Source organism: Nestor notabilis, unplaced genomic scaffold (genome assembly GCF_000696875.1).
Source record: "Nestor notabilis isolate BGI_N333 unplaced genomic scaffold, ASM69687v1 scaffold12295, whole genome shotgun sequence".
In the NCBI taxonomy this organism is placed as follows: domain Eukaryota; kingdom Metazoa; phylum Chordata; class Aves; order Psittaciformes; family Psittacidae; genus Nestor; species Nestor notabilis.
Window position 1 is genome coordinate 76,428 of NW_009928311.1, and position 19,036 is coordinate 95,463.

The 19,036-nt window shown below is 37.9% G+C and overlaps 1 protein-coding gene across 1 annotated transcript; it reads right to left on the bottom strand.

Moving 5' to 3' along the window:
• Window positions 1–357: 357 nt before the first annotated feature.
• On the bottom strand, window positions 358–5,803 carry RCAN1 (regulator of calcineurin 1). Its single transcript, XM_010014455.1, has 4 exons — window positions 5,688–5,803; window positions 3,361–3,534; window positions 2,219–2,378; window positions 358–803 (listed from the first exon to the last, which is right to left on the bottom strand). The coding sequence occupies exons 1-4, from the start codon at window positions 5,772–5,774 to the stop codon at window positions 640–642; spliced, it is 585 nt and encodes a 194-aa protein (XP_010012757.1). The 5' UTR covers window positions 5,775–5,803; the 3' UTR covers window positions 358–639.
• Window positions 5,804–19,036: the final 13,233 nt, after the last annotated feature.

A 19,036-nucleotide genomic window follows, 5' to 3' on the forward strand; every position in this document is an offset into this window, starting at 1 on the left:
TCTTATGCCTGATGGAAAATGAGTGCCAATAAAAACGAATATAAATATATATGTATATACACATCTAGTAGTAATTCCAGGATGCCGAGATAATAAATACTTTAAACAATTCCCCAGATTTCCAGAAACTTGTGAGAAACTATAGAAAATAATGCAAAGTTACTTTAGAAGACCAAGAATACACATGCACAAAATCTATTTTAAGAAAAAGATTTAGAGTTCCCATACTTTAATCTTTAAAACCAGCTCTGTTACCGCTATGTACTCCACACAATGACTAGCCTAGTTGGAGGATTTTTGCGAGTCAGAACAAAGAAAGCTTCCCCCAGTTGCTTTATAATGGAACAGCTTATAGCACCCCCCCAAAAAAATAAACGTAGTTTGTCCTGTTATGTCTCAAAATGTCTTCTTCTGCCTATCTTTTGTTCCCAGTGATCTGGGAATACACTCATGACATCCATCAACCTGCAGCATCAAGAGTAAGGATGAAACTTCCTATATTTTTTCTGAGCAAACTTGTATTGGAATTTCTCCTATTGTAACTGCTGCTGTTGCCACCAAACCTGTGACCTGCTGTTTCCACAGTAAATTTTTCCCTTGCATATGTCTACTTGCAACGCTTGGAAAAACAACAGCAGTTCAACTGAAATGGGTAGGAGTATAATCTGGCCTTCTTGTCTGAATAATTTTTGGTTTGGGTTTCTTTGTTTCTTCTTCCACATCGTTTTCCTGGTCACTCTCACATACGTGGACGACAACACTAGGAGTAGTGTCAGTTGCAGCATGTAGCTCGTACTTCTCTCCTGAAAGTTAAAATATTAGCAAAACTTGTTAAAAAGCATCCATTCTGTAGAAAGGTATGATAGAAATTATGCAGAGAAGATGAATACATAAAAATGCATAAGTAATACACTGACAACAATCTGATGCCACAAGGCACCAGATAGTGCAGGCAGGCACACTGCCAATAGTTACATTTACCATCCCAAAGTATTTTGGTTCTGTTTTCAAAGCAACATAGCTCAGCTGCTTGCTTGAAAGCAAGTTTACGTATATTACCCTAGGTATTCAAGAAAGCATTCTACATGAGCAATTTATAGTCTTCTTGGTGAGTTTTTGTAATTTTAAAGTGTACAACATTACCTATCAATTGTACCACATTCAGGAAGACTTTTTTCTTCCTGAATGATAGCAAAACCACAGGATCTTCCTTCCCTAAAAAAGCTTTCAGTTTAAGAAAGCTGGATACAGTTCTTCCCACTTCACACAGAGCTGCTCTAACACTGTTCTGGCATTCTGTGGAGGAGCAGAGCTAGTCAGCAGGCTTCATGAATATGTCATGTCAAACACTCAGATATAATACAGCCAGTGTGTAGAAGTGCTATGATACAAATTGTATTGACCACTGATCTGCAGTCTGATTTTTCCATAATAAAAAGAATTGCTTTTAAGTCTAACCAGGTGTTAAATAATTTTAATCATACATTATGTCAGGAAAATGGCAAACTATTTCCTTTCACCAATTTCCTGATCAGCTCCCCTGAATTTTTTTTCCTTGTTACTTTATACTCACAACCTCTCAGTGGAAAGAACAGTCTCCATTAAGACCACTACAGTAACACCTGTGGCAAGCAGCACACTCTAGTGTGTCAAGGCTCTGGAGTGGTCTCTGCCATTTCCCTGAGAACTTTGTGAAGAGGAACTGGTGCAACAAGCAGCTCCATAGAGGAAAAGGCTCTTGCCTCCAGTTCTTCAGAAACACACAAGCCATTGTGCTAGAGTAACCCCTACTTGTTCCTTGGTACCAAGTCATTAACAACAAGTTCCAATGAATATCACAGTCAAGAGGCAGAGCTTATAGAACTCAACATTCACAATATATATGAAAAATCTCATGGGAAAAGGGATCACAGATCTGTCAACGAGCTTACTGCAGGGCATGTCAATAACAGAGCTTTCAGGGGGAACAGGACCAACTTTTACTGCTTAGTAAGCCCTTAAGTATTTAGGGCCTACTGACATCTTTCTGGTACTGCTAAAACTTAAAAGGAAACTTTTAATTACTATGTGTGTAAGAAACTACCTTTTACTAATACTTTTTTTCTGATATCACAAGTTTACTTAGTTGATAGTAATTGATTTGAAAAGTTCTAGAAATTCACACAGTTTAAAAGGTGTTTTACTCAAACAAAATTCTAGTGTTTCTACTCCTCCTTACCTGGTCCTAACTTGGAGATAGCATATAAAAGGTCATAGTTAATGACTGGTGTAGCGTCTTCCACTTGCTTCCAGCCAACAGGTGGAGAGGCAGGAGGTGAAATCAAAAACTGTTTGTCTGGATTCGGTGGCGCCAAATGTGAGCTTCCAATGTGCAAAGTCTGGAAAAAGCATAGAAGCCAACGCTGTTTCACTATTTTCAATGAATCTATCAGTCATGAGGAGTTTCAAGGTTTGGATAGATGTTATGCTGTAATAGGCACTCAAGGTGGCAGCATGTAACTATATTATTGAAGAGAGCTATATGAAAGACTCAGTACACAATATACAGACAAGCCACCACATTCATTAACTCTGATGAAACATGCAATGAATTATGCACATCTCATCATGGATTTTTACAAGAATTTAATCAGAAAATATCTGCCCTTAAAATACTGAAGTAGGAGGAAGCTGGATATGGGCTTTAAGGCCTAATGACAAATGGTGTTGAAACTCATTACCACAAGTGAGAGTGGTGAGAATTCTAGAAGGTATATAAATAAACTTGCTCCTTCAGGACTGTCCCTAGGGACATCTGAAACAGACACACGTAGATTAATTTTCCCATTTAATTTGTGGAGAAAAATACACAGCAGCTACCAAAAAGCACCCAGACTACCAGAACCTGAGAGTCCCACCTCTTTAGCAGCAGACCCTAGCCAGCTATAGAGCTGCACTGATGGTGATCTCCAAGTACAGACGTGCGCTAAACAAATGATTTGCAGCAGTGACAGCAGGATCACCAGGTAGAGTCCTGAATCTGCAGCTCTGCACTTTGGATTCCCTCAGATACTACTTGAGCACGCATGTGTGTGTACTGCTGGCAGAGCTACTTGGCTTCCCCCACCCCATTAACTCCTTCAATTATGTTGATTACTGTCACCTACTCCCTTTCCCCAAGATTATCAAAACAGTACAGAGGGAGACATAAATGCAAAGTATACAACACCTACAAATACTTGTAGCTTTGGAATAACCCGTGATTCTCTAATCAAACTGAAAAAAATGAAGTGTTCATTAGCATGACTGAAGACCTGTGGAAGCTTATCATTCTTAAGTTATACTTTACTACCTTGTAAGGATAATCACATCAAGACTTACCTGAGCAAAATACAGTTTTATTTCCTTTCCAAGGAACTCCGTCTTGTGCAACTGGATTCTAGCATCTGCTGCAGATAAAGGGTTACTGAAATTTATTCGTACTCTTTTGAAGCTCTTAAAATACTGAAAGGTGATATCTCTGTCGAATGTTCTAAAGAGTGATTCAAATTTGGCCTGAAAAGAAAGGACCAGAGAAGAAAGTTACCAGGCAAGACACTACACTTTCTTTAAAGAAATACAGAAGTAAATTGCAGTTACTAGTAGGGGCATACTACCACTCTTGAATATTGATCTATTTGTAACAGATTAGATTTAGTTTTCTTCTCTCTTTTTACAACATATTTGTCTAACCTATCGCTTGTTTCCTATATAGCAGCTTTTTTCTTCTTAATTGAAAATGGATTATTATTAGTGTTAGATATGATACTCTGACTTAGTGACACAACAGAAATAATAGTATTGGTAAGATATTGAAAGAAATGCTTGTCTTACAAAATTAATATAAAAAAAAAAGTCTGCCAAGCACACCTTTGTCTAAGGATGCAATTTTCAATGGATCCAACGCAACAGTTTTAATAGAGAAAAAAAAAACAAAAACCAAAAAGCCCACCCACCCCCCCCAAAAAAACCCCACCCAACAAAAAACAACCCCCACCAAAAAAAAACCAACAAAAAAACCCCAACCATATTTGCAAAGTAAATGTTATTTTCTTCAGTGACTCAGCATGCATAATAAAGTTCATGAACATCCCCTGTTTTAGTAGCTGCTACTTTAATTTAAGAAAATTAACATACTATTACTGAACTCTCTAATAGCCTCTTTTATTTTTGGAACTGAATTCTAAAAAAGCTCTCACTATCTTTCCTAAAAAATCTTCAGGACTAACCATACAGCTCCTGAAAGGCCTTTGACACATTCCTTGTTTTGACTGTGTGATAAGAGTAGGAACTGGACCAAAACCTCATACCTTCATAGATCTGCAGCTGTTACTTTACTGTCCTATCTGTATGAAAAGACTGAAACACCTTTACCAACAGCTGGCCATTTCCATCTTGCACTTCAGGTTTGGGCTCCTAGGGCATCTATGCAAACCCGACTTGGCTATTTTTCATATCATTGATATGAAGAATGCTTCCAGTCTTACTTTACAATGCCAGACAAAAAGACAAGAAAGAAGCAGGAGCTGCCATGCTTTTGCGAAGTGTTTCAGGCTCACACTGAGAACACAAGCCTTATCCTAGTGATGACAATAGAACAAGCACTCAGATTTCAGGCATTTTTTCTCTTCATAAAAGCTTACTAGAAGATCAATACAAGGGCAAAATATACAAGTATGTAAAATCACACTGCCTCATTTTTTTTACTATTACACTTTGAATTAGCAGGGGGAAAGCAGCAAAGATTACATAAGAAGGCAGCGATTACTTCAAAATTTCATCTTCTTTCCTGAAAAGTTCTGCTTCTCAGACTCGCCACAGCTGCGTACAGAACCACTACATTTCAAAGACATTCTGAAGTATCAGAACTGTCCTGCTTCTTGCTGAGCCACACTTGCGCTTCTCTGAAACAAGACAGGGACCCTCCACACACAAAGCCTGTATCTGTTAGCCTCCCGTACTCTGAGAGTTGCTGGATGCAACCATGAAAAGTAAGTAAAACCCACACTAAATTACATTTTAAAGTTCCCATTCAACACAAACTCAGAGAGTACCTGCAAGATTTATGCTATATATAGGGTTTTTTAAATGTATGCATTATTCTAGAGGTCATAAATGTCATGCTAGCAATATAAGAGTAAAGAAACATTATTTTTGTCCTTGAGGTATCTTAGCAGTCAAAAATTCACTGTATTAGGACTGGATTACTTACATTATATTAATTCTAATCAGATAAATATAAACCTGAGAGGACTTCTGGTTGTTTTACCATTATGCTCTTAACTACAGTACCAGCTAAAAAAAAATCCCATGGAAAGTATAAAGCGTGCTATGAATTATGTGCATCTTACCACTGGAATTATAATCTTAACATTTGCTGAAAGCACATATGCAAGTGAATAGTACTCTATAGAGACAGTCAAGGAAGTCTGGAGGTAAACTTCTGATCATTTTCAAACCCACAGAGTTTAAGATACAGTAATTTCCAGAGTTCGTAATTCATATTAGAGCATACTGTTGCAGACTTCTAAGACCCAAAACCCTTACATCAAACAAATTTTCTCACAAGTCAGAAAGGTATCAAGGTATTGCAGACAATTTGAAACAGCAGCTACATGCTTCAGTAGTCCAGTAGTTCACAGGAATAAACCACAAAAGATAAAACATACCCTTGTTTCTGCTTGATTGAAGACATCGCTATCTGCCACACAGGCAATCAGAGAACTAAAACTGTAGTTAAAATTTCTGAAATGCATTTTGTGCTTCACTAAAGCAATACGTGCTGTTCCGCAAGAAGCCAAGGACTTAAGGAAGCCGTTGGTCCTGCAGGCAGCGTTTATAAGGGAAACAAGTCCAGCCCCTCAACTAAAAAAAAGGAAAAGAAAAAGAAAGGTTTCAGAGCATCCTGTATGTGACAGCGAATTCCTGAACAAAGTCCTGCATGCTTTGAGGCAGTCAGGAACAAAATGTAAGCTGCGACTGGAAAGAGGTGACGTCAGCACATTAGTCAGCTTCCCTATGTTAATTACCAGTGCTCGGGAGGATGGAAAAAACAGCTGAGGTTTGCACAGCAGCTGCTTTCCCGAGCCTCTTGCAGCATAGTTTCCACTGGTAGTAATTCCATTCAGCACTCAGACAACATGCTCTTCACTGGAATGGGACAACCCATCTTAAGATGGAAAATGTTACTGCTAAAGGACCAAAGTCTAGAGTAATAGGCTGTAATTAGCCAGGAGGAAAATTGCAAGACTTTGGAACGGAAAACAAATCCCTCAGGTCAAAAGCTTTTAGTAATTTTGTGGAAAAATACACAGACTGATATTTAGAGATTAGGAGGAATTGATTTGGGAAAATACTTTTTCCTCCCATTACAGTGAGAAGTCCTTTTGAAGCTTTCTTCAAAGCAACTATATGATCTAATTACCATTCTCACTTTATTTAAAACCTCATTCTGAGCTTCATACACTGGTGAGGTTTTTTGTTAGGGGATTTCGTTTGTTTTTCTTTAACCAGGACCACCATCAGAAATCTGCTGGCAGGGTTTTAAGAGACAACCTGAACTACCAACAGCAGTATGAGGTATGAAACCTACACTTCTGGCATTTTCTGGTTTATGTATATCCCAACTTGAGACCATTTTCCACAAAGTAGCACAGGACAGGTTTTTGTGGGGGGAGTTTTGGAGTTTGTGGGTTTTTTTGCCTTAAAAAAAAAAAAAAATAAATAAAAATAAATAAAGAACCATTTAAAAACTCAGTAACATTCGAAGTAATCCACTGAGTTTAAACTGAAGCTCTTACAAGCTATTTGGAACTCTCCTATGCAGCTTCAAATCAAAGTTTATTATAAAGTCAAAAATCATAAGCGCATTTAGTTCATGTTACTATAACATGAGGCTCTCACAGAAGCATAGTTTTATGAAATACTTGCAGACAGTTGTAATTTTAAAACCTTATTTCATAAATATTTAATCACGTATAACTAGTCACATGAATAGCCTCCTTTACTTCCAGGGGCTCTACTTACTTGCTCAATGTTAAGGATGCTTATTATGCCACAGGCTAAAATTCCCCATTTAGTAGTCAAACTCTCTGCTATTGTAAAGCTACCTTAGTGTGAAAGACTACTCAGACCAACTTCCTAGCACCTTTTCTTAGAAGCCCTTAAAAATAAGCTCAGCTCAGGAAAAGACAAGGTGCTTGGAAGGACAACTGAAAAACTGGTGTAGATGCTGTCAGTGAGATTAAAATCAACTCTGAAAGACAGTAACAGGTAATAAACCTCCAGTGCTCCAGGAGCACTTAACATACTGGGTGCCTGAAGGACAGAAAAGATAGGGAGAAACAGCAGCTCCCTTCCTCACCCTGAGTTCCCAGGAAGATAGGATACAGTGGCTATCCAGCCCCTTGACACTGCCGAGGTCTGGACTGGGCACACATACAGCGAGAACAGGTCTGAGTTCCCAAGCCCACGACCTGTACCCAGAAACACAGATACCTGAGGATTAAAAAACAGCCATCACGCCAAGCAGTGAACCTGAGCTCACACAGAAAATCATGCCGAGTATGTCTTGAATCCTGCCCTTCCCTGGAATTAGGTCGTCAAGTGTCTTAAAGACTTCGGAAGTGGAAGCACCAAGCATGACTCTAGACCAGTGGTCAGGATGCTCACGTGGAAAATATGGCCATGAATCACCTGAGCACAAAAGGAAAACAGGCTTTCCACATCTTAGGTGAATGCTATAGCTACTGATAAGAAAGTAAAGAAGGTCCCCCCTTTAACCTGCTACTGAGTCACAGTCATCTGGCATACTCCGAGGCTACCAAGCTGCCTGCATCATCTCTGTGTGAAAGGTGGAAAGAGTATTTCTTTTGTAGAGTCTCATAGGGCCTACACAGAAGGCAGTTGCAAGCTGCTGAAGCCTTTGGCAACCTAGCTGCAGACCTTTATACAGCTAAGTGTGTCAAAGCTTCCTAGGAGTTCAGTGATTGTAGAAGTCTTCAAAAGCCCTATTTTGGACTTCACAGCTTAACATGGGATAGGTAGATCTCATGCACTCGCATCCCTCTGAAACTCTAGACTTAGATTTTTATGCCCAGACCACACAAAGAGTAAAGACATTAAAAATACCTCTGATTGCTATCCTCAAAGCCACCTACATGTTACTGGGACCCACTGAAAATTACTTTACAAGTCTTCCAGCTATAACTGTCATCTAAACCAGGACTGTAGCCTGCTGTATTGCTGTAAACAAACCATTTATTTTTGAGAACATTTAACATGTCATAGAATGGTTTTTCACAGTGTTCTCTGGATGTAAAATAAACACTGAGTCTTCTGTTGATACATGCTAGGTCTTCACTTTGCCTAGTTAAAAAGACAAAGAAAAGAGAACAGTCCTAATCTGTTGTATTTTACCATTAATATTTTTGGTAAGGTTGTATCACCAGTCACTCTTAAAGGAACAATTCAAGCAAAAAAAAAAAAAAAAAAAAAAAAAGATGTTTGCACACTACTCCACAACACGGCATAAATTAAGAATTAGTATTCGGGGGGGAGGAGGGGGAGGACAGAAATCCCTTTGAATTGGTATAATATCCTTAGTGCTATTCTTGATTAGAACAAAAATGCAGTCTTCAATGTCTCAATTAGTGGATTAAATAAACTACCTTGAATTATTTAAAAAAAAAAAAAAAAAAAAAAAAAAAGGCAAAACCAACCAAAACAAGAAAAAGACTTACTTTCTCAAAAGAAAAATATCTCACTACCTCTGCTTCATTTAATGAAGTGTTATTTAAGGCAGTAGCACAGTGTTGAGAGCTCCAAGATCTACTGTAGAAATGAAGAGACAAAGTTACAAAATCACCATTACAAAATCCTGTCAGTGTTGCAATGTTTCTCCTGAGGTGTTCAGGTCCTGTAACATTTGCTAACCACATGCTAACAAACTGTCTGGAACAAGAACATGACAAGACTATCAGAACTCCTGGATTTGATGTTCTGATTATCAAATCAGAGCACAGTTTTTTCCTCCCTTGTCTTCAAAGTGTTTGCTGCTTTCTGTCTTCTCTTTGAGACTCCCTAGTGACCTACAGAAAAAGAACAAGGGCAAGATTACCTGCTTCAAGATACATGCTATCATCTACATATCAAATAACATCTGATACCAAAGAACACAAAGTTCATCAGTGCAATGGGATGCTGCTGTACTTTGGGCAACGAGAATCAGGGAAACCAAACAGGCAAGAATAATGTGATGTGACAACATGGTCAGCCCTGCTTTTTTCGGGTTTCACCTTTCCCTTGAAAGGTATGTGACTTCCACGGCTTAAGTTATAAAAGTTGAGTTCTGAAAACTGCAGACAAGATACTCAATGCAGACCTAAAGTACTCCCTATTATCAATAGCACCAGACAGATCCTCCACTAGTAGCACTTCCCAGGCAGAGAAATTTAACAGTGACCATTTTTTGATTACTTCTGGGGGTGAAAGGAAAAACAAGGATACAAATGAGCATAAAGAACAGTGGGAACACAAGATGACTGAATGCCATAAATAGTTCTATAATTTAATCTCCATATGCAGTAAAATAGGTAAGGCACAGAAGAGGAGGAAATGAGACCACAGAAGTAGGAAAAAAGGCAAGTCACAAAAATGACTGTTCATTGCCAATAACTACATTAGCAAAGCCAATAATCTGAGGAAGAAAATTAACATGAAAATAAATGTGTTGGTAATTCTGTAAGCTAATAAAATGATAACCTTTGAGCTATAAATCAGAACAATGTAGTCCATTTATTTCTCTCATCCCTGGCAGACTTTTACAATTGCCCTTGGAGGGCACTCTTTACGTAATCCCTGTACTACCTCTATACTGGCTGATCTTCTGCTATCAACATATAGTTTCTATTCCTGTCTTCATGTTAATTATCTTGCCTTAGTCCATCCTTATGACAGGGATAAACATCTTGAAGATCTTGAAGTTATCCAGAATGAATAATCATACTCACTGGTTTCATTTTCCTAGTGCTTGGGAGAGGGAGGGGCAGACAGTAAAGTATAAACAGCTTCCAGAGCTATCCATGCACGTCTAGGGTCAGTAAGCTCTGCTCTGTGCCAGCATCCACCTGAATTCAGACAACCTTCTAACCTGTGCTGCTCTGTCAGCACATACTATGTGTCTGCATGGGACAGGCATACTGAAGGAGAATAGGAAAAAATAACAAATGCTCCTTTATAGAATTTAACACTCATCTAAAGCATGGGCTCAGCATGCATTCAGGTAAAAACAAAAAATCCCTAGAACTCAGACCCACTGAAAAGGTAAGCAAGTTTAACACATGAAGGGCTAATGAGCACATCCTCAACTGTGTATTTTTCTTTACTGCCTTTAAGTGTGCTCAGCAAACTAACACTGCCATCAAGGAACAGGGGCATTCTCCATCATGAAAAAAAAAAAAAAAAAAATCTTCTTTTCCCTGCCCTTGTGATTCAAGAAGTTGGTTATTTTTATGTGGATGTTTGTGTTGTGGGATTTGTTTTGTTTTGAAACTTACTTGGTGAGCAAAAGAAGTCACACCAGTGCTGGCTGGCTCAACTAAAGAACCAGGAGTGAGGGCAGTGACTTAAGACACTTGCCTTAAGATGTCTGTACAATTCTTAGGCTCACTTTACTAGGCAAAAAATGAATCGACTTCCCAGAACATGCTTTCTTTGTGTAGGTCTGACAGGATTTGTTATGAAGTAAAATTAACTGGCTGACTAATCATACTTGAGTATACTTTTCTCCAAAAAAATCCTTCCAATAGCCTGAGCATTGGGAGACTGGCAACCTTGAGATCTAATTCAGAATACTGGAACGGTTATACACCTACTCATGCAGTAACACAACCCTTAACTGAGCCGTGCAAATTTCTCCCACGCCAGGCAAACCCAGATCAGAAACACTGGGAGAAGGGAGTCAGAATCATCATACAACTGAAACATTAATGAACAGTTTCTTCTGCTTTGCGGTTAGTAAAACAAAGTTTTTCTAAGGTTGTATACTCGTTGATTTTATACTCTATGCATTGATCAGATCATCAGAAAGATATTACAAGCAAAATGAGTATATACATCAAGTTAGTACATCACCAGAGATATAATTTGCAAAAAACCACCTTTTTAACAAGCAAAAAAAGAATCTTTAATGTTATGAAATAACTGCACAAATAGTATCTGCAAATTTATTTACAATAATCACGCAGAGCAATATAAACACACAGACTGGTTTTCCAAATTACACAGAGCTACGTGCAGTGTATTAAATCAAGGTAACACCTACACAATGACAAAATGGAAAAAGGGGCATGAAGCATGGAGTTAAGACTGTCATCATCAGCTCCTCTCTTTAACTTTGTTTATAATAGGGAACAGCAAACACATGACCACTTATGCTTAGAAGTATTTTAGCCACCGAATTTCCAGTCATAAAAACAGAGACAAAAATTTGTGCAGTTTTAATAAAATTTAAGCATCTGTACTACATCAAGCCAGGTCAAGTGCTTCATATAGAGGAACCATTTGAAAAAATTACGAGTGGCTGTAAAACTCTGAACTTCTGGACAGTACTTACAGATCTAAAAAGCAACTTTTCAAAACATGTAAAAGCAACCAGAAAAGCTATGAAGATTCTGAACCTTTAAGATGGTACACATGCTTAAGATACAAGACTCAAATACCTTTATGTACGTAAAATTATAGAAGGACAAATGCCACCAAACAAATCTTTTCAAAAAAACCTCTACCTATTTCTCCTGTATTTGTTTCTGTTTAAATTCATTAACTTGTTTTAATTACAAAATTATCTACAGGTAATATATTTAACAGTAGAAAGAACATATCATGAAACACCAAGTCTTTTTGCAGTGACTGGGTAGGGGAACTGAAAAAAGGAAGGATAATTTTCTTGCAAGGTCAGTCATAAACATTTCTCCCACTCCCACCACAGAGAGATAATTTGGTTTCAAATAATCAAAATGACCTGCAAGAAGATGCTTCTTAAAAGTGTATCAAAATACCTGAAAAAGACTGTCCAGCAATATTACAGTCCAATCCACTACATGTTGGAGGTGGAGGGGGCTGCAAGACAAAAAACTAAACGCACAGAATAAAGAGCCAAAGACCAAGACGATAATCTTTGACCAAGACAAATATAAACAAGATCGTTCCCATGGCCGGACACAGTTGCAGTGTTGATTATTTATTCCTACTTAAGGCGGAAAAGGGAAAGAAAAGGTAATGAGGACAATAGTATTGTCTGTAACTCATAGCGGAAGTGGTGCACATGCCACACTAGAAAAGGCTAAGTATGGAAAGGGAAGGGCAGGAAATCCTTAAACAATTCTTCTAACTTAAACTTGTTGAAGGCTTCTATAAATATAGATATCTATATAAATCCTTCCCTCAGAGTGGAGATTAAAAAAGGAGAAAGAGGAAAATTCTCCAAAGATCATCTATATTTATTATGAGCTAAAAAAGAACAAGGGCTTTTAAACCAAAATGTGTTAATAGGCCATTTTTGTATACTTTATAATAAAGCATCTGTAAACTATTTACAGCAGAATTGAAGGAAGTTATTTATTAAAAAAATGTTCCTACCCTCCAAGATAGAGAGTAGTATCTCATAAGCACTGTGTAACTAGGGAAACATGTATTCTTCCTACCACTATAACTAGGAAAAATCAGCATCAGCAGTCTGACCTTTTCAAGGTTATTTATTTGAATACCAGTGTGGGGAAAAAATCTAGACAGTAATGAACAGATAGGTAGATTTGCAAGATGAAACAATTTAAGAAAGAAAGAAGAGACATGCTACACACATCAGCTACTAAAAGAAAAATAGCCCTTGAGATAATTATTTCTTGAGTGAGGGGGCACCTTCTGAAGATGAAGAACACTTCGTTTTGTAAAGAGAAACAGCTGTAAAGTTATTTATAAGTTGGATTCAGTGGAGGGAGAGGTCCAAGGGATAGGGCACATACTGACAGTGTGATCCATGCATTCCTTAAGCACGTCATACATATTCTGACACTTACACAGCTGGAGTGCTGCACTCCAATCCTGCCTCTGCACATCACCCATGCACTAGGGTAAGCTAAGGGGCATTGAGGAATATTGGTGCTGGGCTTGTACACCGATATATAAAATATGCCATGTTTGAAGACTGAACAAGGCCAAATTTCAGAAACGGGCCTTTAGTGTTAACCTAGATATATTTAAATGTTGACAGTGATGTAAATAGAACTATCTTCAGCAGCTGAAACAAGTAGTGACAAGGAATAAAAGTTCTTGGAATGGAAGACAATCACCTTGTGACAGCTTACAAGAAAGGTGTAGTAGAAGACATAGTAACCAAAGTTCCCCAGATCTTTCTGATGCTAAGAGGAAAAGAGACCCCAGGAAGTAACCCAGCAGTGTGTCACAATCCAGTCCCACAACTGACAGCATTTTATTCAAGCCCTATCAAACTGAAGCCAGTGTGGTCAAAGTTCTCCAACACCAGATGTTTCAGTATTAAAACCCCTTTCTTCCACCCTGGAGCCAGAAGCAACATCCAGACATAAATGGAAAATGTTAACAGGACACTGAACCTAAATTTGTTTTATGATTTAAAAACCCCAAGCCAGTAAGTTATGATCTGTTTTGATATATACACATATAAGTAGTGATGAAGACAACAGTGTATTTTACAAACCAGGAGACTTTAAAAACTAAATTTTGAGACGACTGGGCAAGGTTATGATCCAGCTTCACGTACTAAAGACTACATCTTCTAAAATTATATATATAATACGTTATAGTAAAACCTTGATGTCAGCATCCTAGTCGTAAATATTGCTTGGGGGGAAAAAATATATTTGTTTGGTTTTCTGGCTTTATGACAAACACACTGAGCAGGATTAAAAGGCAGGTGACACTTTTGGTTGAATACACTTCCACATCCATTGACACTACTCTAACAAAAAACCAAAAAAGTCAAGTTATTTTTATCTCATTTCGTACATTCTAGATAATGAAGGATATCATGATAAAAGGTCAGTACAGAGGAGAAAAAGTAGAAGGAACAAATCTGTGTCAGCTTATCTTTATTCCCTACTCAACATCTAATCAAGAGTTACCATTATAAACCATGAATCATTGTATAGCAAAGCCTCACATAAATGAATTTAAGTAGTCTAATGACTTTTTCTTTAAGCAACCAAGGGTTTGCTTTCAAATTTGTTCTGAAATAGTAAGATATTATTTTAGTGGTTTCCAGACCTGTGATCAAGGATCTCTGACAGGTATTTCAGATCAGCTGGTTAGATAGAGTTCCAAAATCCTCTAATGCAAAAAAAAAAAAAAAAAAAAAAAAAAAAAAAATCTGAAGCTAGCTGTCAATTCTGACGATTTTGGAGGCTGCTAGGAGCATGCCACCAACCTGTGTTTTGGTGGCATGCTGCTCCTAGCAGCAGCCTGTAAGACGTACACCATTACCTCTACTCCTCCATTCCACAGACTGCATTGCAATATGACATGTCTGTAATGTTAAGCGAAAATTTCAAAGCAAGTAAGAGACATCTGATGGTGGAAACCAAAACCCAGTCATTCTTATCTAATTGTACTCAAACAGAACGAGAGCTTTTGAGCTGCAATGAATATTCCATGAACACATTTGGGAAATCAAATCAGTTCACCATGACTAGTTAAACAGAACAGCAGTAAGTAGGGAAGGATACAATAACATTCACTCCTCAGCTCCACCTGTATTTTCCTATTGGAAGATCTTGAAATTCTGCCATGGAGTTTCTCCAGAACAGATACACACTCCCCAAGACTAAAGACAGTAAAAAAAAAGGCAGTTTGTGCCAACATTGCAATAAGAACTTTATTTACTCCCCCAACATAACAGCAAGGTGCTACCTTTATTCAAACCAGTGGTCTTGGTGGTCCCTCCTGGTAGACCTGGTGCTCTGGTAGACTTCTGGGAATTTGGGTATATTCTTACACCCAAAGTCATGGCACACAGGTTCCATTCTGTGGACTACTCCCCCTCACAGAGCAAGTACAGCTGATTCAAAATCTTCAAGAGCTATTATTACTATGATGACATTTGCTGAAGTAGCATACTGGCTTGCCTACAGTCTAATTCCTTTACACCAACTTTGGAACATTTTCCACTGAATAAAAGAAATTGTGGAGAATGGTTTGGAACAGTCAATCAGTCTTTCTTTACAGGATCTCCAAAACCCATGAGACAACTTTGTTTACCATTTAATCAATAATTCTTGGAAGTTCCAACCTTACTTCTTCTCCCTTCAATTAAAAATTTTACTTACTAAAGACATGTGAACAGCAAGCCACACTTGCTCCAATGAATGCCAGTTAACTTGCTAATTTTCTTGATCTTAATTCAACAGCTTTTCACATGACAGAAGAAACAAAACTTTCAGAAGGTTAACTGCATCTACCACGATTATTTCAAAAGGAGAATAAAGAAGAAATCCTACTCAAATTAATGCAATTTAAAACAATTTATTTGAAGTCTGAAGCTACAGCCTGTACCCTGAAGCTGTATGTTCTTTCAACAGAAAGCCATAATGCCAAGGCATCCAGAGTTTTGACCACAGAAGTGTGCATCACCTGTGGACGTCAGCGAGGCCTCTATGAAGCCAAGTCTGACTTCAGTGATTTCTCTACATACAGAAACTATCCACTCCACAATTACTCCACTGAGGGATTAAAAACAGATTCAAGTAACCCACTGATGAATTTTTTTTCAACACAGATTCCAAAAGCACTGCCAAGAAGGAAAGTAGCTGTTTCGCTGAATAGACTCTTACAAGATTTATTTTTTAGACAGGAGCTTAAAATATAAGAGCTGTAGTCATGCTTGCATTATGTAGCCTACATACGTTCAAACAGAATATAAAGAGCTATGCTCTATCACAGAAGGGCTATTTACAGATTCAATGTGGGATAGTTTTCCAGCCAGCCATCTGAAAAATAAATACCTACAGTGTGCTTATTCCTTCCTTGGAAAAATCCATGACTTACACTTCCATTTCCAAGCATTAAACACAAAATTCCTATTCACTGACTGGTAACATAAAAGTGGTAATTTGGAAATTCCACTACAGAATATTTGAGTAACCAACTAGACACATTTAGAAAATTTTCATATGGCGAGTATATTCCAAAATTTAAAGTCTTTTTTCAACATGCTTCCATTCCTGCAAGGAATTTAGTCAAGTGATCCATAGTAAATGGATTACAATTTTGCCTTCATTCAAATATTCTGGAAGGAAACAAACTTTTTCATACCATGTATTTACTGGTAACTATTTTTCTACTCATTAAAAACATGATTCCACTGGAAAAATTAATAAAGTGCTTTTGCATTCAAAAGTTTGCAAAACTGCAGTGACTAAATAGAATAGTGGACTCGTGGGGTGGGGGGGAAGTGTCTTTAAGATTCTATATGCTGAGAGCATTTTAGAAGAGAGAAACATTCTGTTTAGTTATAAATAACCAACTTCTGTTTAATGAAGTTGGTTTCATTAAGAAAAGTATTTTCACTAACAGGCAAAACCAGAACAAGTAAATAAGAACTGCACAGCATCTGGTCAGTTGTATGGACTGATGATACAAACAGAGGCTAATCAAATATACTAACACCTGTGCAAACGAGCACCTTAAACTGATCATGAATAAACCTGCTGAAAGAATGAAGCCCTCCACAGAAAAATCTCCAAGAAACCTCTCTACTTTGTTCAAGAAGTGACATTTTGGAACAAAGGTGTTCACCTGAACTGAACAACCATGATGCTTAGTTATCACCAATTCGCATAATGTCACCCAGAAGCCAGATCAGTGCTGGAATTCCTTCCTGCTCATTTATACCTCAAAGCCATCCTACACTTGGGAGCTACCAAACATTCAGTCCCGAGTAACTAGTGTCTCTCTGGAAAATACTGGAACAGAACAAATAATATTTATGACTGCTGTATACTTAGGAAGTATGTTAGAAAGCTCATAAAATTTGTTCTCACCTGGAAAGCAGAAAACATTCATTAGCAAACGGCATCTTAAAAGGTTAGGAATTTCTGAGGAGCACTCTGCGTTCACTCAGAGGATTACTAAGAGCCTATAACCCTATATTCAGACATCATTCAAGGCTAATCTCCTCAGGACATTACTTAATCCTTTAAAGAATTATCTGGAAAAAAAAGGCATTGTGTTTTACTTTGAAAGAGCTCCTTCATGCAAGTATAAATCCACAGAAGAAAAATGTCCCTTAAAGTGATACAGGGAGTTTTCTCAGTCATCAGACAACAGGCAAGAAATGGACTATATTGAGCCTCTTAACAAGTTTTAATAAAGCATGGTTACCAGAATAAAGGGTTAAGGGACAGCATCTGTGATAGTGTTGCACAAAGTGTCAGGGACTGGGCAGAGCAGGAAGACCAAGGAGGAAGCACACAGAACTCTTGTTGTCAGCTATTTTGCTTGGCAGAAGCCAGCTAGGCAACTTACAAGGGCCTCCAGACAAGCTAGAACAAGATTCAGTAGGTATCACAAGACATAAAGAGGAGCAAATTCAAAACTTTGTAGAAGGTGACAGCCAAGGACACGAATGCAAAGTAAGACAGACATTTGTTCCACCATCTGTGAAATATACTTGGTGTACAAAGGAATTTCCAAGCTTTAGGGGCTTGCTTGAGCTGCATGCTATAATAAAATTTTAAAAATTAAAACCACTGAAGTTACATTAAGGAAAAAAATCATTTCTGTTTTCCATGAGTTTCCAGAGCTCAAAATGAAAGTTAAGAATGAGTAAAGGCTACGGATAATTAAGAACCACCTCCTAATCTGCACATACAGACTGAAATACATCCTGAGCAAACAATGTGAGAAAGTGTATTGGGTACAGTATGTATGCTTTTGGTTTTAAGAATGAGAGTGCAAAGGTGAGAAGTGACAAAAAGAATTAGGAGTGGCTATCTGGGGCATAGTAAAGTATACAAAAATTGTATAGAAAAAAATAATCCAAATGGATGGAGAACAGCAGCACTGACAGGCTCAAGCTTGGTTCTGTATATGAAGCAGGGGAGAACAGTGTGAAGCTCAATGGTATCTTGTATGGCTAAGAATTAGTATTTTTAAGCTCTTTCTTGTAATTAAATTTCTTCAGATATAGTTAACTGAAAATGAGGCACTCATCCACTTTCAAAGAAATTCAAAGTTACAGTTGCCTAAGTGCCATCCCTTTACACTACCCTCTTTCAAAAATAACCCAGTAAGTTAGAAAGACACAGTTCAGCTGGACACAAAAAGTAAATGCAGCAGCTTTCACTTACTAAAGAACACAATATTTCACATATCCCATTAGACCTAACTGGTCTAATCAAGAATACATCTATGCACTAGCCATTGTCTATGCAGAACACTACACTACCCTCACCCCCCAAAAAAACCCCCCACAACCAACTCCCCTTTACCCTCCCCCCCAAAAAAATAAAACCCCAAAAAACAACACACAAAGGGGGAAAAAAAAAAAAAGGATCACCAAACAAAACCACAAAACACATACCAACTTCCTAAGCAGCCCCGAAAAGAACTTGGATGCAATCATCTTCGGCAGAACCAGCTCTCATCAAGGAAGAGGAAGCAGCAAAAAGTGTAACTTGTCAGTCATTCAATCCTCACAGCTTCTTATCTGTGAAAGATGTCAGTAAGTCCAAGCAACTCCCTTCCAAACACCAAGAGCTGCCCTAAGCTTTTGGATCAACAGTCTGTGTCACAAAAAACTAGTGCAGGATTTCCTTCAAAGACGACTGAAAACTGTAATCCCTCACTCTGCACTTTTTTCTAATATTCCCTTTTAGTCTTGTAACACTAATCATAGCACAGAATAATAGAATAGTTAGGGTTGGAAAGGATCATCTAGTTCCAACCCTCTGCCATGGGCAGGGATGCTTTCCAATAGACACGACTG